Here is a 27,677-nt window from a genome sequence, read left to right on the forward strand (position 1 = left end):
TCAGTTGAGTGGATAGTTTGCATATTGCAGTTACTATATTTCTAATTATCAAACATTTTACACAGTTGGTACCTGAAAAATTTGCTTCATAATGAATGAACATTTACCAGTTAAATTGCAGCCGTTTTGTAATGCTATTACCTCAAGGATTTCAAAAGGCATGTCACTGGACCCAAGTGGATATATCCCACAATTCCAATGTCATTGCAATTTACTTACAAGAGTTGTTGAACATTTTTTTTTATCTCATGCAGTTCACTGCAGCTTTTTTCCCTAGCCTAGCTGGCTGCTCTAACCATCTCCTACCTAGGCAAATGGAACCTCCCCCATCTCACCTCCATGCAAGGTTCACACTTACTCTTAGACCAGGGGCAGTTCCCAGATAGGCAGACAACAGTGAGCAGGACAGCACTTTTGTTCCAGGCTTGGTTGTGAGCCTTTTTCCCTTGCCATTTCTCTCAGGAAGGACAGTGTACAATGCTGGGCCCAAATGAGAGACATCCTAAAAAATGAGGGGAAATGGAGAGGTATAATCAGGTCTTTATCTCTGTTTCACAGAGCTAGCATTTCAGCTCAGATGCAATTTTTGTATACCTAACAAGTTGCATATTTTTCAGCTGCTATCAGATTCTCAGAATTGTAGATTGTATTTGTATCCTAGCTAGATTTAAATTTAATTTATATTTGACAAGTAGAGCTGTTTTTGAATGGTAGTCTTTTTTTTTGTTTTTCTTAGCTTAACCTTAGCTTGTCTTTTGTCTTATGGCTTTTGTTATTCCCTCATCTCTTTTGTATATCTACACAGCCTAAACTGTAAAAAAGTACAATAAATAGCTGAATAGCACATTTAACTGTGAGCTTCCAGATAAAGTTGTTAGTAAGCCATTATTACGTGTTCCACATTTTGTCCATTTGTTCCACAATTATGAGGGCTGATGTTCCTCATTTTGGAGATGGAAAGTTGAAAGCTATGCCTGTAAAATGTAAGAACATAGCTAGGAGAAACACTGGTAGTAGTAGTGCTTGAAGATTATGCAAGTCATGTTGTGGGAAAGGAAACTAACTCTTAGCAGCTGATACATGTTTGTAGACCAAGTGAATTAAGTTCTTGGAGATCAATTGGTCCTTTCCAGACTTGAATTGTAGTACTTGCTGAGTTACACTTGATGCTTAGGTTAGAGTTAGATTAGAAATTAAATGAGATATATGTTAATAATTACATTATTTTAATGACTTTTGTTTGGCAAGAGAATGTAGTGGAATGTTGTATGACTTTTGGGTGAACATGCACTCTGATATATAAAGTTGTTTGTTAGCAGCAGCCTCTAAGATTGTCATACTGACTGATTTGAAAACTGCCTTTAATCTTAATCCACTACTGATCAGATGCATTTGCTTTGAATGTGGATTTCAATACTGATTCAGTGAATATGAGTTTCAGAGGCAGAGAAGTTTAAATGCCAAGTCTGTTTTCATTGTGACACTTTGTTTAGCTTTAGCAAATGTCTATCAGTGTTTGTGCTATATTAAGTATATTTGAAATAAAAGTTTTAAATTAAATCCAAATATCTGTAATCATTAGAAAAAAGTGTGCACACTGACAGTTTTGAACAGTGTTTATGGCAAATGGGGAGAAGTGGGGATACAGCCAAGTAATGGGAGAATGGAATGGCTGTGGGGCGGGGGCAAAATTACACACATTTTGCTTTCATGTAGTACTACTAACATTTTTGACATGAAAAGTTGAGAAACTTAGTTTTTTCTTATCTTAACAGTTGCAGTTCTTTTTATCATTATTTAAATTTAATATTAAAATTAATTTCGTAATTGTCTTATTACTAGATATTGTGATGGATAAGTGGCTGAAACCTGGCACAAAAGAGCTGACACATGATATGAGCATGGAATGTGATCAGACTACTTCTCAAGACATGTCCAACATTTTGGTGCAAAACACTAACCAGGCACAGTCCTTAGTTTCTCAAAGAGGGAAAACGAGAAAGGACTGTGATGGATACATGAAATATGGATTTTCGTATGTGGGAAATGAAGACTGTCCTAAGCCCCAATGCGTGGTGTCTGGGGAAGTGCTGTCAAATGGTAGCATGAAACCTTCCCTACTTTTACGACATTTAGAAACGAAACATGCTAACTATAAAAACAAGTAATGCAGTTTTTTCAAACGGTTAGCAGAAAATAACAAAAGATTGAATCTGATATCATACATCCTTGTCAGGTAACAAAGACTATGAAAATGCAGTTGAAGCTAGTTACCGTATTAGTTACCGTATTGCAAAATGTGGTAAAAGTCATACCATAGCCGAGAATCTAATATCTCCCTGTATAACAGATGCCGTTCGATGTATGCTTGGAGAAGAACATGTGCGGAAAATGACCACCATCCCTCTTTCGAACAATACAATATCTTGAAGAATTGAAGATATGTCTGATGATGTTGAAATGACAGTAATAGGTAGAATTAAAAGCAGTAAAATTTTCACTATTCAAGCTGATGAAAGCACAGATGTTGCCAATTGTGCTATTTTGCTTGTTATTGCAAGGTATTTGAAAGACAATGAAGTTGAAGAAAGCCTTTTGCTTTGCCATCCTCTGTCACAACGCACAAGGGGTGAGGATATGTTTAATGTTATTGATTGTTATTTCAAAGAAAAGGAGATTAATTGGTCTAATTGTTGTGGATTATGTACCGATGGTGCCAAGTCTATGTCAGGGATTTACTCTGGTCTTTGTGGTCTTGTCATGAAGGTAGCCCCAATATAAGTTGGAGCCACTGTTGCATCCACAGACAAAGTTTAGCATGCAAGAACCTCCCTTGTGAATTAAAACTTGTTTTGGATGAAGCTGTGAAAGTGGTGAATTTTATAAAATCAAAGTCCACAAACTCAAGAATTTTCAAAGCTCTGTGTGAAGAGATGATGAGTCCTCATTCTACTTTGCTCCTTCATACAGACGTAAGGTGGCTTTCTCGTGGTAAAGTACTTACCCGGCTGTTTGAACTTAGACATGAAGTCCAGGTGTTTTTTGAAGACCATCCTTTCTTCCTTGCTTACACGACTGTAATTGGCTTCAGGCACTTGCATATTTATCAGATATTTTCCAGATTATAAACAAATTAAATTTGACACTTCAGAATAGCTCAATAACGATCTTCAATGTCTCAGACAAAATTGAATCTATGATTAAAAAAATTGATTTTTGGAGGTCATGTCTTGAAAATGGCCAAACTGAAGTATTTGAAACTCTGCATAATTTCTTATCTGAAAACAAGCTTAATCTATCCTGGGAAATAAGGAAGAAAATAAATGAACACTTGAATGGGCTAAAATCGGACTTCCAGAAGTACTTCCCCAAACTTGAAGAAGAAATCTATTGGATTTCAAATCCTTTTGAAGAACAATATGTCCAGGCAGCTAAATTATCAGTCAAGGAGAAAGAGAAGTTGATTGAACTTTCAACTGATAGTACTTTAAATGCTGAATTCAAAGGGCACTTTCTTATTAACTTTTGGGCAAACATCAGCAGAGAATACGAACAACTTTCTGACAAGGCCCTTTTGTTTCTTTTGCCATTTACAAGTACTGAACTAGCAGAAAGAGCTTTCTCTTCTTATGTCTTAATTAAAAACAAATATCGTAATAAGCTGAATGCAGTTCCAGATTTATGATTACACCTTTCATCAGTTGAACCCAATTTCAAAAAACTATGTGCCTCAAAACAAGCACAAGGCTCACACTAAATATGTGCAAGATAAAGTTGCTGAATAATTGTTTGTAGTTTGAAATTTTATTAAGTTTGAAATGTTTAATTGTATGATAACTTTATAACTTATATGTATCGCTGATACATATATATATATGGACTGCTTGTTCACTTTACTATTAAAGATTGTTTTTTATTATTAAATTTTATTAGTTACATTTACAACACATACATTGGACATAAAAGCAACTATTACAAATGCCAACAATATGAGGGGTACAATTTCAGGGAAATGGATTGCCAAGGGTATGCAAGTCAAAAAAGGTTGGGGAACCACTGTTTTAAGCAATTACATACACTTTTTCTTTTATTGACTTAATATCGCTTTAATACAGCACAGTTCTTTTCTCATGCATTCTCCTTTAAAAGAAGGCGAACATTTCAAAGTTTAACAGTGTTTTTATCAATGCCCCTGCCTGTATGTGATGTTCTTCAGAAATTTTACTTCCCAAATTCATTACTCTGCACTTCCTGATACTGGACACAAGGTGCTCTATTTCTGACCATTCCACCAAACACAACAAGTGCTTTCTTACCATTTCTACTTTTTTTTACTTATTGGCCATACTGCAGACCTTTTCTTCATTTTCTAAGTTTTTTTTTTTTTTCAAGAAAGGACATTAAAGAGATTTAGCCCTACTAGTAAATACATAAATAAATAATGTGACATTATACTGGTAGCCCTATCAGTCACTCAGTCTGATACTTAAGGCAACCACCATGAGACCTTCTGCTTTGGCCACTCAAGGAAATCTATTACATTTGAATGATATCTCTTCTGAAAATACATAGTGCCATGTCACTCTACATCCAAGCTATACTGAAATAAAAGTATCTTCTAGCCACAAATATAAGGTGTACTGTTTCTAGAGAAGCAATCATTAAAAGATAATGACTGGTTATCTAAGGTTTCATCGGTACATTTGTTTATAGCTGAACAGTATAAGTTACATATATTCTGTGTAATTTCTATCAAAACACTCAATGTCTGCATATAGGATGAATTTAGTTATTTATGTGTAATACTACAATCACAGCAAAGCATATGTCATCAGTGTACACTTTTAACAATAACACTATAATTTTTTCCACAGTGAGACATGCTATAATTTACTTTTTAAATATGCATTTTATCATGGTTTATGGCTATACATATTTAGTAAAGAAAATGCATACTTGTTTAATGCAATGTTTGTTGTTGGGGGGGGGGGCACACTTGGGAAACTGATGTTCAGTTCCAAAACCCTTGCCTATACCCTTGGTAACAAGCAGTGCTAGGTAATTAGACTGCAGCAACTGACACTGACAGGAAGTTATTATTTATTTTTAGCTGATTACATTACAAAATGACACTCAGCCTGTCAAACTCTCAGTACCTGCCAGTACCCACAATAACAACATCTATTTTTTTCAAATCGCACAACTTGAGAAAGACCATGAAAATACATCTGAATGGGATCCCACCTCCACCAAAGAGATTAAGGCTCTGGCTGAGACTGAAATGACCCCTGTCTGATTAGTGACACAGGTGCTCCAGGAAACAGGATGAGGAGCGTGATATACGTGGCCATTGCCAGCTTACCCACTCTGGAGGCAGATGGCTCCAGCTTACAGCATGGGTGACACTTAAAGGAAGGACTGGATGCTACTCTTAGTGGATACAGACCAGCTGAGCTATGGAAGACATGTATGGGAGCATGCATGCTTCCCAGAAGGGTAGCACACAGGGAGCTGAAGAAAGCATCACAAATGTTAGGAACTCCAGGTGAGTTAAGCGGGGAGTTTGCTATGCCTGGCAGACTGGCCCACTCTTTGCTGCTTGAATTTAGAAAAGATGGGAAAATGGAGCATTTGTTCTAGCAGGTGGATATATACAATAATTAGAAGAAAAGGGTTTATAATGGTGAATCAAAGAACTGTAACAAGAGAAACATCAGTGTAGACAGGCCTGCGATTCAGCCTAATGTGTGGGTCATGAATAAGAATGGAGATTATGCCACAGCAAAGACAAGTGTAAATTCAGTTTTAGTAAGCCACAGATTTTAGCAGATTACTTAACAAATTAACAGTATACACTATTACATCTCAGATGTTTATTGCAACACACAAAGATATGCCCTTTACAAAAAAATAACTGCAATTAGTGGCACGTACACTTCAATGATCTTCCTCCTTCATACCCTCCCATCAGAACAGCTCAAAGCAAATGCAAAGCTTATATGTAAATAAATAAATGACGACTTCAACAGCTAATACGAAACATGGTGAGTAAAATAAACATCCATAACAGAAAGGGTAAAGCACAAACACTGACATTTTCTAAAACTTCTACTTGAAAGTTTAAACAAAAAAAAACATAGTATGGAGGTCACTATTTACTCTACTTTCTGTGATACTATATTACCTGAAGGGTTCTTGATTACGCAGCTTGTAGCACCGTGAAGATCTGCATGGACATATATATCCCCTAAAAATACAAAAGACAGATTATTACTCATCAGTACTAAGCTACACCTTGAAGCATTTTGGAATAGGAATGTGTTCACTCATGGTCATTTGTTTGCACTTGACAAATCCACATTCCAGGTAAAGAAACCTTGCCTACAATCTGTGCATATGAGAACAGACAGTGACTCTACTGTCTGCTATGGATCTTTAAGTATCAGTTTCTGATCTTATAAAAAAAATGGGTATATGCAGGTAGAGTTTTTTGTACCACACTACAAAGACTGCAACACATACAACTCAAAAGACACCAGCTAGCTCAAAATTTCTGTAACATTTTACAAAATTACAATCTTAGCTTTTTTATACATCTACTTAGACTTGCCAACATCTATCCAACGTCACATTTCAAAACTGTTCCTAAAAAGTCTGGTTAGGAAATGCTCTGCCCAAGCATTACCTTAAAATGCAGGCATGGAATTGTGGCTCATCAAATTGATAAGATTCCTGCTGTTGCTGGTTATCTGATTTGCTTCTTTTCTTTATAAAATATGCATCATAAGAATATACTTTTTACAAATGAAGCCTCTGACTATAACACAGTAGTCCACTTTTTACAGTCTTTGTATTAAATGTAGCTGGCAAAACTGTGTCACCTCTGATCCTGTGGCATACAAAGACAAAGCTTCACTATTCCAGATATTCAGGAGATGACACAAAGTTGAAATAGTTTTACTTTTACAGTGTTTTGGACAACAAAATATATCCTCTGAAATGGCTACTTTGAGTTTTGTGAATAGTGGTAAAATGAATTTATACAGGACTGCTTTAAAATGAAATCATCAGCCCTGATAACTGGAACATACACCAAGCAGAATTTACTACTTCAGATTTGCGTTACAACTACCAATTATCAGAAATGTGGCAGCTATAATCCAGCTTTTTACACAATACAGCTTAGAAATAAATAATAATTTTGTTTTATTTTGCTAACTAGGAAAATGTGCCAGGATGGCACCATTTTTTAGTGACAGTCAAAAGAGAGAAATATGAAAAAATGCAAAATACCATAAATTAAATAAATAAATTTAAATCACACACACATAGAGATACATTAAACATTGCTGCAAAAGACATACACAGTAAATGCACAAACAATGTTGAAGGAGGCAAACAAGAAGATAAGATATATCATATATACTGTATAAAGAAAGATTTTGTATGCTTCTGCTTCTTCTTTCGGCTTTTCCGGGTTAGGGGTCGCCACAGCAGATCACCTGTCCGCTCATGACTGGCAGTGGAGTTTTACAGTGTTGAGTTGCCAGCCCGGCACCCAACCATCCACAGAAGGCACACACATGCACACACTCACACCTAGGGCCAATTTAGAGTGTCCAATCCACCTACAGCATGTCTTTGGGATGTGGGAGGAAACCGGAGCACCCGGAGGAAACCCACGCAACCACAGAGAGGACATGCAGACTCCGCACAGAAGGCACCCCAGCCGAGTATCGAACCGGAGAACCTCTTGCTGTGAGGTGGCAACGCTAACCACTGCACAACCATGGCCGCCCATTCTGTATGCTTCTACTGATTTCACTAAACTGTTATATACTTGGTTATTATTGCTGTTTAATTTCAATGTTGTTTGCATTTCTGTAATGCCCGAGTTTACTGTTGTTCAAATTAATAAAACTGTTTTTAAAATAAATGTCATGAATCTAAAAGAAGTATAACGTGAAACAGTCATATTTCAATTGTACCAAAATGCAAAGCAAAGAAGATAATACAGAAAATAAAAGGTGCATTAATTAAATAAACCTAAAATCTACTGCCATTTAATACAGAAATTTTACTAAATAGGGTGGTACAACATGAAGACAAGAGACTGATCATTATTTAGTAAATCTATGACTAATTCAGCAGGTAAACATGCAGATAAAAAATAAGAACAAAAATTCATACATGTTGGGTAAAACATGAGGAGAGACAGAAAAAAAGAGAAGGAAGAAAAACTCACTCATAATGGGTAAAATGATGAAAACCAGAAGAAGAGAGTATAAAAGGGAGGTACAGAGGTTATGGAGAGGGAACAATGGAAACAAGTGGATAAAGGGGAGAAAACAGTGAACACATCTCAAAAGAGCAAGTAAAATGAGAAAAAAAACAACTCTAATAGGATAGGTAAAAAATAAGAAAGAACTAACAGTGAAACAAGCTCTCTAATTAGGGGCGAAGGAGAAAGGATCCCATGAGAAATAACCTTGCAAACTTTGAGAGGATAGAAAGAATTCAGTGACAACTTTTGCTAAAATTTTGGCTACACCAGATACTACAAAACGCCATATTATATTGCCTGTCAGGGAACTTAACAGGAGAAAAGGAAACAGGAAATTTTTTATGTTTTTCTTTATCATTTTTATGAGACCCTCGCCCCAAACATGGGAATTCTTGAAGGTGGATAGATCTTGCATCTCATTAAAGGAAATTAATCCTTTTAGTATCAAACTTGCTTTTGTGATCAATTAAGTTTCTTTTATTAAATTTGTAAGAAGTGAAATCCCTCAGTTTGATTACAGGCTCAAGCAGATGGCGGAGCTGGGGATGATAAAGTCATACCTATTCACCTTTCTCAGGAGGGAAATAGGGATTAAATGTCAGGCATAAGGTCAATATTTAGAATTTCTCAGTGGAGAGCCAGGATTGCACAATGATGCTCACAGGAAGCTCCTACGCACACAAAGCATTTTACATAGGAACCCTGAGGTGGCAGTTTATGGCCACACAAAATACACTTCTTAACCTGGTTTCTTCCATAGTAAAAAGACCCCAATCTCAGTTAAACACACCACAAAAGGAAGCAGTAATCCATGCAAACAACAAATGCCTAGTCTACCTCCATACATGCTGAACACACCCACACACACACACACACGTGTGCACACACACACACACACACACACACACACACACACAAAATAATGAATGATGCTTATAACAGTTAGGGGTGGGGAACTAAGTAGCATAAAGTCAAAATTTGAAATCTCTACATGGAGATGTAGAAAAATACTTACCCAGAGATGGAACTCTAAAGGGTAGTTCCACAGACTGGAAAAAATATGGCAAAAAAGTCCAATTAATTGCAAACAGCTAATATGAACAGCTACAAACAAGATCTGAAAAAGGTGGGGGGGGGGGGCAGCAGTGGACTGTGGGTAAATGGAAAGATTGGAAGCCTGGAAAGGTTTGCACTGGTGCTGAAGCAACTGTGAGCTAAGCTACAGTTCTAGTAGTACAGGAGGATGAATCGAACTAAATGTAATAAACAACGGTCTCAGATAATGTGACCTTGATTGTACTTTTACTGGTAATAAGCTTCTTCAGTCTAGCTAAATCTTTTTATCATAGAAGAGCATATGTTTATTTCTTTAACCATTCAGATAAAGAACAGATCAAACTATCCACTTCATCATCATGTCAAGGGCCTCTTGCAGGGTGGAATGTGCACCAACTATTAAGTACCAAATATAATATACTATGGAGTACGTCTGATAAACTCAGCGACATAAAAAAAGTTCTGTCTGATTTCCAATATGATAAATTGAGTAATAATGTCAGAAAGAACAGTTCTCTCTTAGCAGACAGTACAGTTGTGCACTCATCATAACAGTAGATTATTGAACTGTCCCTTATCTTTATAAACTGGTTAGGTCATACAGCTTGGTGTAAACTTATTCTCAAAATTCATATCATCATCCAGCTTCAGTGGCATTCAGGGGTGAAGCCCTGATTATGACCTTGGTAACCTCAGTTTGATTACAAGCTCAAAAGAGGGAGGAGCTGGGGGGATGATAAGGTTATACTTGCACACCTTTCTCAGGAGGGAAACAGGGAGTTATGTCAGGCATAAGGCCAATGTTTAGAATTTTCACAGTGGACAGTCAGGATTGCACAAAGATGCTGTCTCAGGGGAAGGGTGGGAGGGACCAATAAATGAAAGAGGTGTGGTGTACTTCACAACAGCCTACTTCATGTGCTTCCCTAAGGACACTAGAAGCATGAGTACATCCAGTACACAATACAAGCATAATGATAAGACCAACCCCCACATTCCCATGTACTAATGGCAACCATTTTCCCTTGACCATCACTTTAACCCCATACAGGTGTTAATGATTTAGGAACTACGGATCAAAATGGGTGACTGATTAGCCCCTGCATCTTCTGGAGGTGCCAATACAGAGGAATGAATGGGCGAACTGAGCAGTACTGCAGAGGAAGGCTCAATGGTCAACTGGAGAGGCTGTAGCAGAATACCATCAAGAATCTGTCCATGGCTGTGAAAAAATATCAAAAAGGCCTGAGCAATGCTTGAGAATGGTTTTCAGAAAAGATCAGATTGGTTGATGCAAAAGGTATACAGGCACAGTGGCCACACACCCCATTTTCTGTTAGAGAGATCTGGAAGTTACGTTATACATAAGTGCTCAGGGATTTTTTTTTATTTCTTTTGGTAAGGGAAAAGGATTTATTTTATGGCCAAAAAAAGACACCATAATAATCTTACGGAGACCATCACCTGTCAACAGCATTCATTAGTGGCAGACAGAGATTCCAACACAGGAAATATTTAAGGTATGAAAATGCATTCAAACAGTAATTCATAAACATGACAGCAAAAGATACAGCTAACAAACATTTCACATAGCTAGTAGTCACTGCTGTTCTGCCATCAGAAGGTAACAGCTAATCCACCATACTGCCATAATGGCTAAATACAAACTAAACAATTAACCTATGTTTTATTTAGGCTATGCTCATACTATAGTGTCCTTCGTGCACCAACAAAACACTAAGTGTAGACCACAGAAAACATATAGGATTATGAAAGTAAGAAAAGAGGATATGTTAAACGAATTTAATGCAAAAAAGGCACATTTACCTATTATATGATAATAGGGTAAGTGAACTATTCTTTTCAGTCAGTTATTGTTCTGGTGAATACCTTACACTGGTATATTACATTTCAGTGCCCCTGCACTCACAGTCTGGCTTGGTTGCACATTGAGCTATAATTCCTACAAAAGGACGAAGATCCCAACAAACCAGACTTTTGACTAATGGCAAAACCAGGTCAGCACTGGCCCTGGACATTACAGTTTTGTTAACAGAAGACCATACCACACTAACAGCTTGTGCGCAGCAGCAGCACAGTAAGCAACTTTGAAGAATGTAGCTGTGGAAGACATTTATACATATATTTATTTATTTATTTGGTAACAGGAGTAAAGTACTAACCCCACATCAGGCTCAGCTTGGGAGCACTGTACAGTTAAGTGACTTGCTGAGAATCAGAGAGTATACACAAATGAGGCTAAAGGAATCAAACCTTGAGCTAACTAAAAGTGGTCATTAACAGTTCATAGCCTTAATCATCTGTATTAACTGCTGTCATACTGGAAAATGACCTATGGGGACGCTTACCTCTAGAATCTTAACAGAAAATTACACAGCCAGCAATTCAAATGGAAACTGCCCATTGGTATGCCTATCTGTTTAGCACAAAAAATACAAAACAATGGAAAGACTTTCTGATATTGTATTTTAATAATGCAAACAATTACTTCCTAAGATCCATCTTACCTAAAATGGGTTTCAAAGTATTTTGGAAATAGGGGTATGAAAAAGGATGAGCACAATTTTGACTGAAAGTATGTCAGACCTAACCAAAGGTATAATGGAAGAACTAGGAGAAATGGTCATTCTGTCCTTAGAGATTCATAAGTCTGAATCTCAAGCATGTTGGGTACTGTTCTTCTAGAAGCTTGATTGACGTAACCTCAAATCTGCACACTGTATCATCTGTAAAATCATTCACTGATTCCTTAATGGCATACAGTGATTCGCGTTGCTTAAACTAGGAGTGATATATATACATTTTTTCATTATCTAGGTAGAGGCTGTGTTACAAACGATTCCCCATTTTTCCAGTGCCTTTATACAGTTTCAGTAAACATATTACATGTCCTGGTTTCAGCCCCATGAACTCTGGGTTTCAAAAAGAATTGGATCCAGATATGTTCTGAAGACCAGACATATAAAACTTCTCAGAAGCCTATACATCAATAAACAAAATAAATAGGTTATAGCTCCTTTGACCTATCTTTGTAGCTTAAAAATTGAATATTCACCATTTACTTTCCTTCCCCTTTGGATTGGGGATTGGGGTGGGGACTTCAGTCTTTCTATAGCTATTTAAGGTACTTCCTTAAACATCTACAAAAAGCTTCACTATATTCTATCATTTGCTAATTCAGTACTTTACACAGTGGTATGATTATTTTTCTTGACCATCCCGCTATTCCCTTTAGTATTACATAAACTATCTCAAATGCCTCCCTACTGTAATGTATGCACACGCTTTTAAAATAATTTGTGCTTTCAGTCTCTACCAGAGTTCCTCAACGTTCCTCAGTGTTTTAGTATCCTGTATGGGTTCATCAAACTGAATGCAAATGCTGCTGAAGCTGGCCAAATCAATCAGTGTTCGCCCCACTGCATCTTCAAATACCAATGTCATAAGATAGCAATGATGATAAACAAATTAATCTTTTACTTGAAAAAAAGGTAAAACTGCAGTCATCATGAAACTGCTGTCTCCAAGGTAATTAGTTTCAGAAGTGAAAACTCAGGCTCTAGAAACTGAATTTTGAATGTGAGCAAAATATACAAGCCAGAAAAGGCCCAGTGTGGTATGTTACTGCATGAGAAGAAGCCCTGAAAGTTTATGTTTGACTTTGAAAGGGAGAAATAGACAGCACTGTTGTAATAAAAACAAAGTGTTAGAGTAACGACTGTCAGCAAAGGAGAATCTGCCAAATATCTATTTGTTCTTTACAACACCATCATGTCCTACACAGCATACTGATGCTTTTGTTACTGAATTAAAGTACAGAGCTACAGACTGAATTTAGTATGTTGCATGATTCATAGTATAAGGCAAAATCATATGAACTATCAGAAATTATATAATTATACAATATTCAAAAACTGCTTGCTGACTGCACAGACCAATCAGCATGCTCAATGTAACACAAAAATTCTCTGCAGGAAAAAATCTGGTTCTAAGTAGGGAACCTAAGCAGTTTAAAAAAAAATCCCACACTAACATACTCTAGAAGAGAGTCTCAGGGCAGAATATTACAAAATCAATTAAAAAGAAAAAAGAAGACAGACTTGTCAGTACCTTAAGGGAGGAAAATGCAATGTACTGCATAGGAGTTGGCATGTGCAGGCTAAATACATCAGCAGGACATATCTTAGACATCCCCAGACTACTAGAAACTGGAGGAAATGCATTAAAGCCAATTTATGCAAAGGCATTATTTACTACAGGTACAATTCTTTCTTAAATAATGTCACTGTACAACAGCAATAACCCACTCCTATGTGTATGTAATGTAGGACTTACCCACTGCTGGTTTTGTTTGATCAGTCGCGCTTCTCACTCATGGTCAAACCACATCAGCTGTGGGCAAATCCTGCTTTATCCACACCCAGTTACGGATTATTGCAAAATGATCAAATGAGGGACAAACAGCTGACAAAGAATTAAATTTAACCTGAGCAAAGAAACTAATGTGTGTAGAGGGAATGAAGTTATTTCATTGCAGTTAATAGAAAATATATTTGAAATATGTAAATTTGCATGGTAGATGAAAAAAAAACTAACACGCACAAAAACAGAGTAAAAAGGAGATGTAATAGCTTTGGCAAGTATGAGAAAAGTACAGTTGTGTACACTTACCATAATTGTAAATGTTCAAGTGTATTCACTGTTGCAGTCCTAACAAATGGGTTATCTGGCTCCCAGTAGCCCTTAGTCAGCCAGAATACCAAAGGTAAGTAAAAATTACATTGGTTGCCGTTGGTTGTAAAGGACGTCAGGGCATCTGATACAAAAGGAGGCAGATGACGTCACTGCCTCAGTCTTTCTTGCCATAACAGTCAGGAGCCCCACAAAATAAGGCTTAAACCAAAAAACAATTTGACAAATAACAAATTAAGCCTGTACCGCAGGAAAAGAGAATAGGAGAAGACCACAAAAAGGGGGAAGGAGGAAGGGAAACTAGGACTGCAACAGTGAATACACTCGAACACCTACATTTACGGTAAGTGTACACAACTGTACTATGTTCATTGTGTTTCACTGTTGCAGCCCTAGCAAATGAGTTGATTACCAAAGCCCAGAGAAAAAGGGGGGAGGAACCAACAGTATCAAGGGTTAGAGATAATGACCTGCAACACCGCAGTGGCAAACCTTGCCCTGGCTCTGGAAAACAGAGGCAAATTATAATGCTTTGTGAAAGTGTAAACAGAAGACCATGTGTCAGTTTCCAAAATGTCTTTAGTAGAGACACCCCTTAGAAAGGCTGCAGAAGTGGAATCTGCTCTAGTAGAGTGTGTCCTAAACCCTTGAGGCGGAGCTTTGCCATGAAAGGAATAGCAAAAGGTAATGCAATGTGCAATCCATTTAGAAATGGTTTGCTTAGAAATAGCCTTGCCCTGGGCTCCAGAGGCAAAACTGACAATAACTGTGCTGATTTCTGAAGGTCCCTAGTCCTGTCCAGGTAAAACCTGAGCTGTCTGTGCACATCAAGAGAATGTAGGATCCTTTCACCTCTATTGCGAGGATTAGGAAAGAAGGTAGGAAGGTGTATGGACTGATTAAGAGTCAGGCTGGAAACCACTTTAAGCATAAAGGAGAGATTAGTCCTTAGAGATTCTATCTGCATGGAAAATAAGAAAAGGCTCCACGGCCATCAAAGTGTTCAAGAGAACAATAAGCAGAGAAGGCTGAAGCATGGATCTTGATAGAGGAAAAAGAAAGACCACCCTGAAGCAAATCAGCCAGGTACTCCAGGATCAGAGGAAGAATAGGTTGAGAAGCAGACTCCCCTCTAGCCTGCATCCATTGAGAGAACCTTTCCCATTTGCCAGTATAGGATTTCCTAGTGCTAGGCCTCCTGGCCTCCCTCAGCACGTCAACAACCTCTTGGGAAAGTGAGGAAGAAAGGGGAGGAGTCATACAATGAGCCATGCTGCCAAATGGAGAGACTAAAGATGAGGATGTAGAATGTTTCTGCTTTCCTGAACCAAAAGATCTGGCTTCAGAGGAAGATGCCAAGGAGGAAGATGGGACAGACTGGGAAGCAGTGGATACCAATGCTGTCTGGGCCAGTCCGGAGCTATGAGAATTGCCCTTGGACATTCGTCCCTGATCTTCACTAATACTCTGGGAAGAAGAGGAAGAGGAGGGAAGGCGTACACTGATAGCAATGTCCAAGGGAAGGACAGAGCATCCACTTTCCAGGCTCTGCTGTGCTGCTGTCTGGTGCAAAAGAGAGATAGCAGATGGTTGTCTGGGGAGGAGAAAAGATCCACCTGAGGAGTGCCCCAACGTTGAATGATGCTATAAAAGACTTCTCTGTTCAGCTGCCACTCATGAGGATCCAGGGTTTGCCTGCTCAACTGGTCTGCCAAAACATTGCGCCTTCCTAGAAGAAACTGAGCTAGAGATGCAGGCCCAGAGATGCTGCCATGGACCACAGATTCATACTTTGCCTGCACAGGGGTTAAAAGTGAGTCCCTCCCTGCTTGTTGATGTACCACATGACCTTGGTGTTGTCTGTCCTGACAAACAGGGTCCCTGGAGAAAGAAGATGCTTGAAAGCTAGTAAGGTCTGCTGATCTGCAATCAACTCTTTTAGATTTATGTGCAGGTGCATCTGTTGGGCATCCCAACGTCCCTGTATGCATCTGCCATCCAGGTGTGCTCCCAAGGTGTAGTCCGATGCATCTGTAGTCAGAACTTGAGTGGCAAGACATGTCCGAAAAGGCATGCCTTTGTTTTGTAGACAGGCTGTTGCCCACCATAGAAACTCTGCCTGCAGAGATGGAAGCAGAGGAATCATCATATCCAGGTCCTGTGTGTGTTGACACCAAATGTTCTTGAGGTACCATTGCAATTTCCTCATATGCAGTCTTGCATATGGAATCATGAGAATACAAGATGCCATGAATCCCAGAGCTTGCAGGTATTTCCTTGCAGGGAGCTGGGACAGGCTTGCCAAGTCCTTGAAGTAAACTGAAAGAGTTGTCTGCTTCTCCTGGGTGAGATATATCATCTGGGCGTCTGTGTTCAGACTCACTCCCAGGAATGTTATCTCCTTGGATGGTACCATTTCCAATTTTTCCACATTGAGAGTGTAACCAAGGGAAGAGAAGAGTCTTTACAAATTCCAGATTCTTTAATAGCTGTTCCTGAGAACTTGCTTGAATCAGACAGTCGTCCAAGTATGGGTAAAATCTGAATTTTCTTCTGCCTGCAAAAAGCAATGACTGGGGCCAGGCACTTTGTGAAGACTCTGGGAGCAGTAGATAAGCCAAAGGGCAGTGCAGAGAATTCGTAATGTTGCTCGCCCACTCTGAAATGAAGGTACTGCCTGCAACTTTCCCTGATAGGAATGTGCAGATAAGCCTCTTTGAGATCCAAGGTTATCAGCCAGGAATCCTTTTCTAGCAGTGGTAGCAACTGATGCAGAGTGAGCATACTGAACTTTGGCATTACTAGAAAAGAGTTCAGAATGGAAAGATCCAGGATAGGACGCCAGGTGCCTTCTTTTTTGGGAACTAGGAAAAGCCTGGAATAAAAGCCCTGGCCTACCTGCTGAGCAGGAACTGATTCTATTGCTCCCAGATGAGACAGAGACAAAATTGTTTTTCTACTTCTGCCCTTTAGTGTGGAGGAACACCCGGAAATCCCTTGGGAGCTGGAAAGGTGCAGAAAGAAAACTTGTACCCTAGGGGCACCGTTCTGAGCACCCATTTGTCATCTGTGATAGTGGCCCATATAGCTGCAAAAGGGCCAACCTTCCCCCTAAAGGACTCTCCCAGCAAGCAAGCACAGGCAGAAGTTGTAAAAAGTATTGAGAGTGTTTTGAATGAGATGCAGGCTTGGAGCTTCCACCTTTAGAAGTAGAAGCCTGCCAATGCCTAGACCTTTGAAGGGCAGCCCCCTGCCCCCTAGAAGATCTAGTCCTGGAACGGTTCTGTCTACTGGTATCAGGAAAGGTCCAATTCTTGGAAGGGTAATTTCTGCTAAAGGAAGGAGGTTGAACTTGCAGAAAATCCTTAACAGTTTGCATGAACTTGGCCTTATCCTTCATCTTCTTTAGTACCTCCTCTGCTTTGCTGCCAAAAAGACTGTCTTTATGCAAAGGTACATCCAAAAGCTTATCTTTGACAGGTTCTGGAAGAGGCTGTTCTCTGAGCCAAGGGTGCCTTCTAATAACAGATCCAGTAGGTATAGCCCTGCTGGAGGCCTCAAGGATGTCAAAACCACAATGAAAAGAATGCTTATTGACCAGACTGGCGGAATTCAGTAAATCCTGCACGTCTTCACTCTCTGCCAAAAGAGGTACACTTGCTATCCTAGACTTAATAGCCTCCAAGATGTGCTGCTGGTATACTTTGGCATATGAAATAGACAATTAGTAGCCCTAATAGCTAGGGTGGCAGAGGTATAAACCTTCTTGCCCCACCTATCTAGGTTCCTAGATTCCCTGTCAGAGGGAACAGGATTCCTGGTAACAGTGGCCTTAACTCCTTTAGGGCCCTGAGAAATAACCTCTGGATCCGCCAACGGATTCCTGAAAAGAAACAGATAAGAATCAGGGACTCTGTAGTACCTGGTAGGTTTCCTGGGAGCAGGAGGAACCGAATTTGGAGACGAGGAATTTTCCAGAAAAACATCAACAACTTCCAACACGGGGAATAGCAAAAGGCTTATGCTGAGGTAAATCTGAAAACTCCCTAATCTGTTTCTTGGATTGGGGATAATCCTGACTTTCTCATTTAAAATGCTCTCTGAGGGTATTTAAAGCATCACCAAAAGAGAAATCCTCTGGAGGAGAGGCCGAAGGGATGGACTCCTCTGCATCTGAATCCTCAAAAGGAGAAAAAGCCTGAAAAAATTCCTCTTCATCAGCAGAAATGCTGGAAGAATCAGAACCTGAGCAGGACAAAACCTCAGGAGAAAGATCCACACTCCTTTTAGGAGGAGGAGGATGAGAACCTCTAATAAGAGTCATCAAATCATTAGCCATTTTAACCATTTGGGATTGAGGGGTACGAGACGCTGGAGGTTGCTTTTTCACAGTCTTACGAATGGAAGATTTACCTGCAAGCCTGAAGGACTCGGGAGGCCTGGCAACCGCCGAAGTTGCAGCAGAGGATGAAGGAAGAAGTTTTGTCAGAACGCAAAATGGAGGCCTCAGACACCGGAGTCAGCTTAGCGGCTCCAACTCCAGCAGAAGAGGCAACCGGCGGCAGGTCGGAAGGCAAAACGGAGGCCGAAGGTCTAAGGGACTCTGACTCAATCAAGGCCTGCGGTTGTACATCTGCGGACTGCAGGGACTGCACAGTCATCTCACTGGCTACCGCCTGACTGACGAACAACTTAACCTCATTCGAGGACTTAGCTTTCTGAGGCCTGTCACGGTCCTTATCCTTACGTTTTTTCGGAACATCTGAAGCCTGGAGACTGGCGGATGCCATACCAATGAACTTAGGCCAAACTCCAAAATGCCTTGCCAAAATCTTAGCTCGACGACGTTTAGTACGCGGATTAAAGGAGGCACAGAGATCACACTTGGGAATGTCGTAGTCAAGGCCTAAACAAATAATGCAATAGGAATGAAAATCTCTATGGGGAATCTGCTTTCCACAGGTAAGGCAATTATTAACTTTTTCTGACATTCGGTAAGGCAAGGAAAGAGTATCCCCAATGGGGTACTTAGCTGTAGTAGACTTCAACTCTTGTAGTCAGAAACCAACAAAGGTAAACTGCCAACAGGCACTCGTGCATGCAAAGCTTCTGCTTCAGGCTCTGCGGCAAGGAAAACTCAGGAAGTGACGTCATCTGCCTCATTTTGTATCGGACGCCCTGATGCCCTTTATAACCGATGGCAACCAACGTCATTTTTACTTACCTTTGGTATTCTGGCCAACTGGGGGTTACCGGGAGCTGGATAACCCATTTGTTAGGACTGCAACAGTGAAACACGATGAACATCATGAGAAATGTGTCAATGGTAAGTACTGCACATGCTGTAGCCAACACGTGTGATTATAAATAAATGTCCTCTGATTAATTTTATTTGTTGCATTTATTTTTCTATTGTAGACTGGTTTAAACCTGTTATACCAGGGGGTCACTCTCAGAGGGGAGTGGGAGTCTGCCCTATAAGACAAATATTTTTACATAATGTAGTATTTATAACTCATATAATGTTTACTTCACATTTGCAAATTGTGCAATGTTACCATTTACAGTAACAATTAAGGCTTTACATTTATAGTAACAACCATTTACAACTGCAATGACAAAGTGCAGTGTGTCTGCTTACTATTCACAGTAATAATTGTACAGACATGTTCAAGACTGCAAAAACATAAACCGAGACATCTGTACTTTTTTGCTGCCGTGCCTGCCTACCATTAAGGCTTCCCTTACTATGCTTGAGCCCATTTGTTCCCTTGTACTGGTGGAACTGTACACTAAATATATGACAGCAATAGTTATACTGGGGCAGGTTCTGGCATACAGGCAGCCATGAGGACTTACTGCATTCTCACTAGCATTTTGGCTATGAGGACATTTCTTTTCATACTGGCCTTAATCCCACACCTCCTGAGAGGGAAATGAGCTACCCACTTCAATGCAGAGGCTCACAATGCTTTCCCCTTTTGAGTACACACTCCTGCAGCCACCAGATGGTGGCTTGGTCAGCCAAAAGCCTGTCCCCCAGATGTGCATTTGCATGGTCACCCCTCCTCCAAGCTTTTATCTCAGTACTTATCCTGCTCCATTCCACCCTGTTACTAGGATGGGCAAAACCATTCTCCACAACCAATGCCATCAAGAGCTTAAGCCTCTAATCAAATTCAGGTCACCTAGGCTACAATCAGAGCTTTATCGCTCTACTCCACCAGAAGTGGACTTGTATGTTTTCATAGTTACTGGGAAGGAATGTCCACTAGTTATTTAAAGCAATTCAACTAACACACGAACTGTAAAAGTGATAACAATGACTCAAAGGATTAGAGTCTGAAGGTAATAAGTTAAAGCACACAGTGTGGTGCTTAGATTGACTGTATTTCTTCATCTCTTAAATGGCTGCACCGTGGCTGTTCTCGTCTTATTGTGAATATTACCAACATCAGAAAATGATCCAGTGCTACTGTCTCACACTCCCTACCAAACATTTCATCCACTGTGGCAATAGGCCAAAGGAATGAGTTCTGGCTAGTTAATGAATTAAATCAGTGTTCATACATTAATTTCCAGTAACACATGCTAACTGTGAAAAAAAAAATACTGTACCCCACTCGTGAGAAAAATGAAAAAGTTAAGCAAATAAGTGCTTGTACTGGTAGAGGACCTCACTATCTAGGAAACCCTCTCTGCTTTCCTTCTAAAGTAACAAGTAATTCATGAAGTCCATTACAGTTACTACAAATAAAATTGGGTATGAATATTCCTTTCCTGCTGTATGTGCCACTGTTCACATGCCACCCAAAAATTATTTTGCAGTAAAATTATTTAATGCATAAATGCTTACTTCCTCCATGGTCAAGTATAAAGAATTACTATATTCAAAATACCTGCTTAGGATTAGTGTTGCCTAGACCAAATGGGTTACCAATTAAATAACACACTCAAGAAAATTATAGATATAACACAGTAGTATGATATCAGACAGCTCAGTAGACTGTAAAAAAAACATGATAAAATAAAATAAATATAAAACTCAACAGTAAAATAAAATCAATATAAAGTAAAACAGTAAAACATTTTATTAATTCAGTTGACTGAATGACATCCACAGTTAAACAACAAGTCTAGGAAAGTCTGAATTAAACCAAATGCAAAATAATAACTAGTTCAGTTCAATTGAAAAGCAAGCACTGACAGCTAAGCAGCAAAGTCAAAAACTTTGCAGGCTGAAAACAAACAAACTAAGCCACAGACGCCAAAAATGTTGAGGAAAGCTATCATGGTAAAAAAAGTACAGTTTTGTACCTACCATAAATGTAGATGTTCGAGTGCTCATACAGCTGCAGTCATAACAGATGGGTTATCCTGCCGTCAGGCGGGTCCTCGGTCGGCCGAATTCCAAAGTCTAGGTCCAGCGTCAGTTGACGTCGCTTCTTCCCTGACGTCAGTGCGGCAGGGGTATAAAAGAGCCAGCAGACGCCATCTTCTTTAGTTTTTCTTGCCCCAGATGTCAGGTGCCCCCAGAAGGAAGGCAAAACATAAACTTATGTAGTCATGCAATATAGAATAATCAAAAAACAGTAGTTTGCAAGCAAATACACCATAAAAGAAAACCCCAAATAGGTTGTATGAGAAGGTGTTTGCCATAAGGCCTGTCCTAAGAGGGGATGGAGGGAGGGAAACCTGGACTGCAGCTGTATGAGCACTCGAACATCTACATTTATGGTAGGTACAAAACTGTACTATGTTCATCGTGCATACAGCTGCAGTCATAACAGATGGGTAGAATCCCAAAGCTAAGTAGGGGTGGCAGGCACTAAGTGGAACTAGGAGGAGCAAGGATGCCCTGCAAGACAGCTGTGGCAAATCCCGCTCTAGATTTTGAGTAAAGTGGAAGGTGATGGTGTTTGGAGAAAGTGTGCACTGAACTCCAAGTGGCTGCTTCCACAATGTCCTTGGTAGGAACCCCCCTGAGGAAAGCTGCAGAGGTAGCTGTGGCCCTTGTGGAGTGGGACCTGATGCTTGAAGGCACAGCTTTTCCATGAAATGAGTAACAAAAGCGTATGCAGTGGGCTATCCATTTTGAGACTGTCTGTTTGGAGATAGCCTTTCCTTGAGCACCTGTAGCATAGGACACAGAGTTGCTCGGATTTCCTGAATGGCTTTGTCCTGTCCAAATAATAACGTAGTTGTCTGTGAATGTCCAAGGAATGCAGTAGTCGTTCCCCTTTGTTTTGTGGGTTAGGGTAAAAGGTAGGTAAGCGGATAGTCTGATTCAAGGCTACACTGGATACTACCTTTGGCATAAAGGTAGGGTTGGTTCGTAAGGAAACTCTGTCCTGATGGAAAATGATGAAAGGTTGCACAGCCATGAGGGCCTGTAGTTCTGAAACCCTGCGTGCTGAGGTGATAGCCAGAAGGAAGGCTGTTTTCCATGACAAATATTGTAGTTCTGTTGAAGCAGCTGGCTCAAATGGAGGAAGGGTCAGCTTTTCCAATATGAAGTTGAGGTCCCAAGCAGGGACTGGTGGTTTCCTTGGGGGTTTTATATTTTTAGCCCATCTGAGGAACTGTCTTAAGAGAGGATGAGAGAATAAAGGAGGATCTGTGTTGAATTGTGCAGAAATGGCTGAAGCATGGATTTTGATGGAGGAGAAGGAAAGTCCACTGTTTAACATCTCAGCTAGGTACTGTAATATTTGAGGTATATTTATTACCCAAGGATTCTGGCCCTTTTTCTGATTCCAGGCACAAAACCGCTTCCATCTGGCGGAGTAGGCTTTTCTAGTAGAAGGTCTTCTGGCCTCCAAGACGACATCCTGCACCTCCTTGGAGAGGATGGTCTGTTGTGAAATCAAGGGATTCTCCATGCGGCTAGATTTAGGGTTTTGAGCTGGCTGTGAAGAGATTTGAAGTTGTGCTGGGACAACAGAAGAGGCACTAGAGGTAGGATCCATGGTGGGGAATGAGTCAGGCTCTTCAGGAGTGGATACCAGTGTTGTCTTGGTCAGTCTGGAGCAATGAGAATCATTTTTGGCCTCTCTGCTCTGGCTTTTAATAGAACTTTGGGCAGCAGAGGGAGAGGCGGAAAGGCATAGACTGTCAATGTTGTCCAACTGAAGGAAAGTGCGTCCACTTTCCAGGCCTGTGGATGATAGGTCCTTGAGCAAAATTTTTTCAGTTGGTAATTTCTGTGGGTAGCAAAGAGATCTATGTCTGGCTGTCCCCATGTCTGAGTTATCTTTGCGAAAACTTGAAGATGCAACTTCCATTCGTGTGGATCCGTCATATTTCTGCTTAGGCCGTCTGCCAGTGTGTTTTCCTTCCCTGGCAGGAATTGTGCCTGAAGTTGGATTTGCAATTCCAGAGCTGTGTTCCAAAGGGTCATGGCTAGTCTGCACAGGGGGTATGAATGAGTTCCCCCCTGTTTGTTTATGTACCACATCACTGTGGTGTTGTCTGTCCTTATCAATAGCTGGCCTGGATGCAGTAGGTCTTTGAAGGCCATAATAGCATTTTGCACTGCTAGCATTTCCTTTTGGTTGATGTGTAGGTGCTTCTCTTTTTGGGACCATTTTCCCTGAATGCACTGATCTCTCATGTGTGCCCCCCCAGGCGTAGTCCGAGCAGTCTGTTGTGATGATTTGATTTGCTTGAGGTATGCAGAAAGGGAGACCTTTGTTTCTTTGGCATGCTTGAGCCCACCACAGAAATTCCTTTTGAAGACATGGAATGAGTGGTATAATTGCTTCCAAACTGTGGCTGTGTTGAGACTATAAGTTTTTTAGGTACCATTGAAGTTTCCTCATATGCAGCTTTGCACATGGGATCAGCAGGATGCAAGATGCCATGAATCCCAGAGCCTGCAGGACTTTTCTTGCAGTCAGCCTGGTGAAGGTTGCCATTTTGCTGAAGTATTGAGATAGTTGCCCTTCTTTGTCTGGCGTGAGGTAGGCCATCTGGGTGTCTGTATTCAAGCTGGCACCCAGGAAAATTATTGTTTGAGAGGGTATTAGTTTTGATTTCTTTTTGTTGACTGTGTATCCCAGAAAGTTCAACAGTCTTATCACAAACGCCAGGTATTTCAGAAGTATGTCCTTGCTGTCCGCTTGGATCAGGCAGTCGTCCAGATATGGGTATATTTGTATTCCTTGAAGTCTGCAGAAGGCAATTACTGATGCTAGGCATTTCGTAAACACTCTGGGCGCAGTAGATAAGCCAAAGGGCAATGCAGAGAATTGATAATGTGTTGAACCTGCAAGAAATCTGAAGTATCTTCTGCAATCTTGTCTGACAGGGACATGCAGGTATGCCTCCTTGACGTCCAATGTTACCAGCCAAGACTCCTTGCCCAGCATGGGAAGAAGCTGCTGTAATGTGAGCATCTTGAATTTTGGTACCTGTAAATATGTGTTTAAGATGAATAGATCTAAAATAGGTCTCCAATCTTTGTCTTTCCTTGGTACCAGGAATAGTCTGGAATAAAACCCTTGACCTTGTTCTTTTGCAGGCACCTCTTGAGTAGCTTTCATGTCCATGAGACCTGAAATTTGTTTTTGTGCCTCTGCCCTTTGATTTTGTGGCAGGTTTGGCATGCCTCTCATTTTTGGAAGGGTGTGAAAGTGGAATCTGTAGCCTCTGTCTATAATGTCCAGGATCCATTTGTCTTTTGTGACAATATGCCAATTTCTTTGAGAATAATGCCAGTTTTCCGCCTAAAGGTGCTGCCATTAAAGCTTTGCTTGGCAGGTAAAGGGGTAAGTCATTGTGTCTGCTTTCTGAATGACTGTGATCTATCTTCTCCACCTCTTGGGGTTGGGTGCTTGCCATTGCCTGGCTCTGAATGATCCTTGAGATTGCCCTCTACCTCTCGGGCGCCTGTATCTGCTTCTTTGAGGTCTGTCCGTGGCTGGAAAGGACCAATTTTTTGAAGGCCAGTTTCTGCTGAAACGTGGAGGTTGTACCTGCAGGAAATCTTTCACTGTTTGCATTGATCTCGCCTTTTCCTCCATTTTCTTTAGTACCTCCTCAGCTTTAACACCAAACAATACATCTTTTTGAAGAGGTGCATCTAGTAATTTAGCTTTGACATGATCTGGTAAGGCTTGTTCTTTGAGCCAAGCATGTCTACGTATGACAGACCCTGTAACAGCATCTCTACATGAGGCCTCTAAAGCATCAAAACCACACTGCAAGGTATGTTTACCCACTTGCTCTGCACTATGCAACAAATCCTGCAACTCTTTTAAATCTGGTTGCTCAGGTTGTGTCATTTTGCTTTTCAACTCAGATAATAAAAACTGTTGATACTTTAACATATGGAACTGACAGTTTAATGCCCTCATGGTTAAAGTGGCTGAGGTATACACCTCTTTCCCCCACCTTTCTAAAGCTCTGGAATCTCTCTCTGAAGGTAATGGGTTTTTAGCAGTAGAGGCCTTAATTCCCTTGGGACCCTGTGAAATAGTTTCTGGGTCAGCAGTATGGCTTTTGTATAGGAACTGGTGTGAATCCGGAACCCGGCAATACCTGTCTGGTTTAACAGGAGCTGGAGGTAAAGAATCTGGGTTGAGGCTGGCTTCTGTGTACACATCATCTAATATATCTAAGACAGGAGGGATAGCCAGAGGCCTATGCTGGGGGAGCAAGAGAAAATCCCTGAGCCTTTTCTTGGAATCTGAGTAATCTTGGCCTTCCCAGTGAAAGTGTTCCCTCAAAGTATGTAGGGTTTCCCCAAAAGAGTAGTCCTCAGGGGGGGAGACCGAGGGAATAGACTCCTCTGCATCAGAGTCTTCAAAAGGGGAATATGTATATTCCTGGTCCTCAGAATGTTCAGAGGTAATACAGGCTTGATCTGAGGAAGGGTAGTCTTCCTCTAATCTGGGCCTTTTGTCCGAGGGGGGTTGAGAACCCCTGATAAGAGTAATCAAATCCTCAGCCATTTTGAGCATCTGTTTTTTAGGCATGGGGCCTTGAGAGGGGGGTCTGTGGTCCTTGTTTTTTAGTTTTCATGGCTGCTTTAGATTTTGTGAAAGCCTTAATAGAGAAGGAGGAAGGCCTGAAGACACCTTGAGAAATGGCAGGCCTGTCTAAACTCTGGGTTTCCCCGCCAAAAGTGGCGTCGGTATCTGTAGTGGGAATGGGGGCCGAGGAGCCTGCGACCTCGGGCACAGAAGACACCGGTAATGAAGTGTCATCGGTACTCGGGCTGCGTAGGCGCCTCGCTGAGAACCGGAGAACCGGTAGTCGGCCTTAGAGTGGTGTCAGTAGAAGTCGCAGGCCTCGTATGTCGGTCCTTATCTTTGCGTCTTTTACTCAAAACTGGAGTCGGAGTATCCGACGACATAATATAATAAAATTTTTTACCAAAATAGTGATGGGTGAACTCCGCTCGACGCTTAATAGTGCGTTTGTTGAATCTAGCACAAAAACGGCAGGCCGAGACGTCGTGGTCTGGGCCTAAGCAAGGAATACAGAAAGAGTGGAAATCCTTATGCGGTATTTGCTTCCCACATGAAATGCAATTATTAATTTTGTCTGACATCAGTCTGAGGCAAGAAAAGTTTCCCCAATGGGGTACTTAGCTTTCAAGAAGACTTCGGCTGAAATATTTTCATAAATCTCAGGAGCTGGCCGACCGGCACTTGCGAACTGCTTCTGCTTCGGGCACCGCGTGGCAAGAAAGACTGAAGAAGATGGCGTCGGCTGGCTCTTTTATACCCCTGCCGCACTAACGTCAGGGAAGAAGCGACGACAACAGACGCCGGACCTAGACTTTGGAATTCGGCCGACCGAGGACCCGCCTGACGGCAGGATAACCCATCTGTTATGACTGCAGCTGTATGCACGATGAACATCTGGTAAGTGATTCAGCAAAAAGTGTGCACATTCAGTTTATATACTAGAACGAAAAGGAAAAGTAAAAACCTCAACTGCAGGTGTACAGTAAGCAAGGCAGCAATTAAAAAAGAAATGGCTCAGTCTATGGATAACAGAAATTGCCTTAAATAAAGACAAAGAAATAAGAACTTTGAAGTATGCAAGGCCACGTTTGTCAGCTGCCTGAACACAAAGACAGAATAGCCCAGGAGAAGACAGAAAACCAAGTAAAGAGATCAGTGCAATGACAAGTCTTAATTGAAGCCAAACAAATAAAATGTCTGAAGCTTGGTTCACCGGAAGGCAAGCATAACCCAGCTTGCTACAGAACCAAATTTCTCAGATGACAGATGTGAAAAAATAGTCCAACGAGAGAATGGAAACCAATTAATTAAATCAGTACAATACCAAGCTTAACCTAAATAGCATCACAACCCCTGCACTTTAATGTTCAAAACCAGAAAATAATTTAAAATGAAAAGCCAGAAAGAAAGGGGAAAGTGCTTTAGTAAAAAGAATTGCAAACTATACAAACAAAAATCAGCTGGAAAAAAGTTTCTGACTCATCATACCTCTCAACCTCTTAGTACAAGAAATCTGGACAAAGCCTAAAATAACTGAGGAACAAATGCTGTGCAATAGGGGCACATTTAAAATATTGCTCTTATGTAGTTGTTAGAATAACAGGATTTATATTAAAATGCATGTTCTGAAGGATATGAAGTCTGAAACT

The 27,677-nt window shown here is 40.5% G+C and overlaps 1 protein-coding gene across 1 annotated transcript in view; it reads right to left on the reverse strand.

Annotated features, from left to right (window-relative positions):
* NEMF (nuclear export mediator factor) overlaps nt 1-27,677 on the reverse strand; it is a 1,922,187-nt gene that overhangs the window by 900,290 nt on the left and 994,220 nt on the right. The window contains exon 18 of the mRNA XM_044074284.1: nt 6,185-6,247. Within this exon, the coding sequence (XP_043930219.1) occupies nt 6,185-6,247 (63 nt within the window). The remainder of the gene's footprint in view (nt 1-6,184; nt 6,248-27,677) is intronic.

The sequence above is a fragment of the Protopterus annectens genome, chromosome 6.part0 (genome assembly GCF_019279795.1).
Source record: "Protopterus annectens isolate FY-2018-M chromosome 6.part0, PAN1.0, whole genome shotgun sequence".
Taxonomy (NCBI): Eukaryota; Metazoa; Chordata; order Ceratodontiformes; family Protopteridae; genus Protopterus; species Protopterus annectens.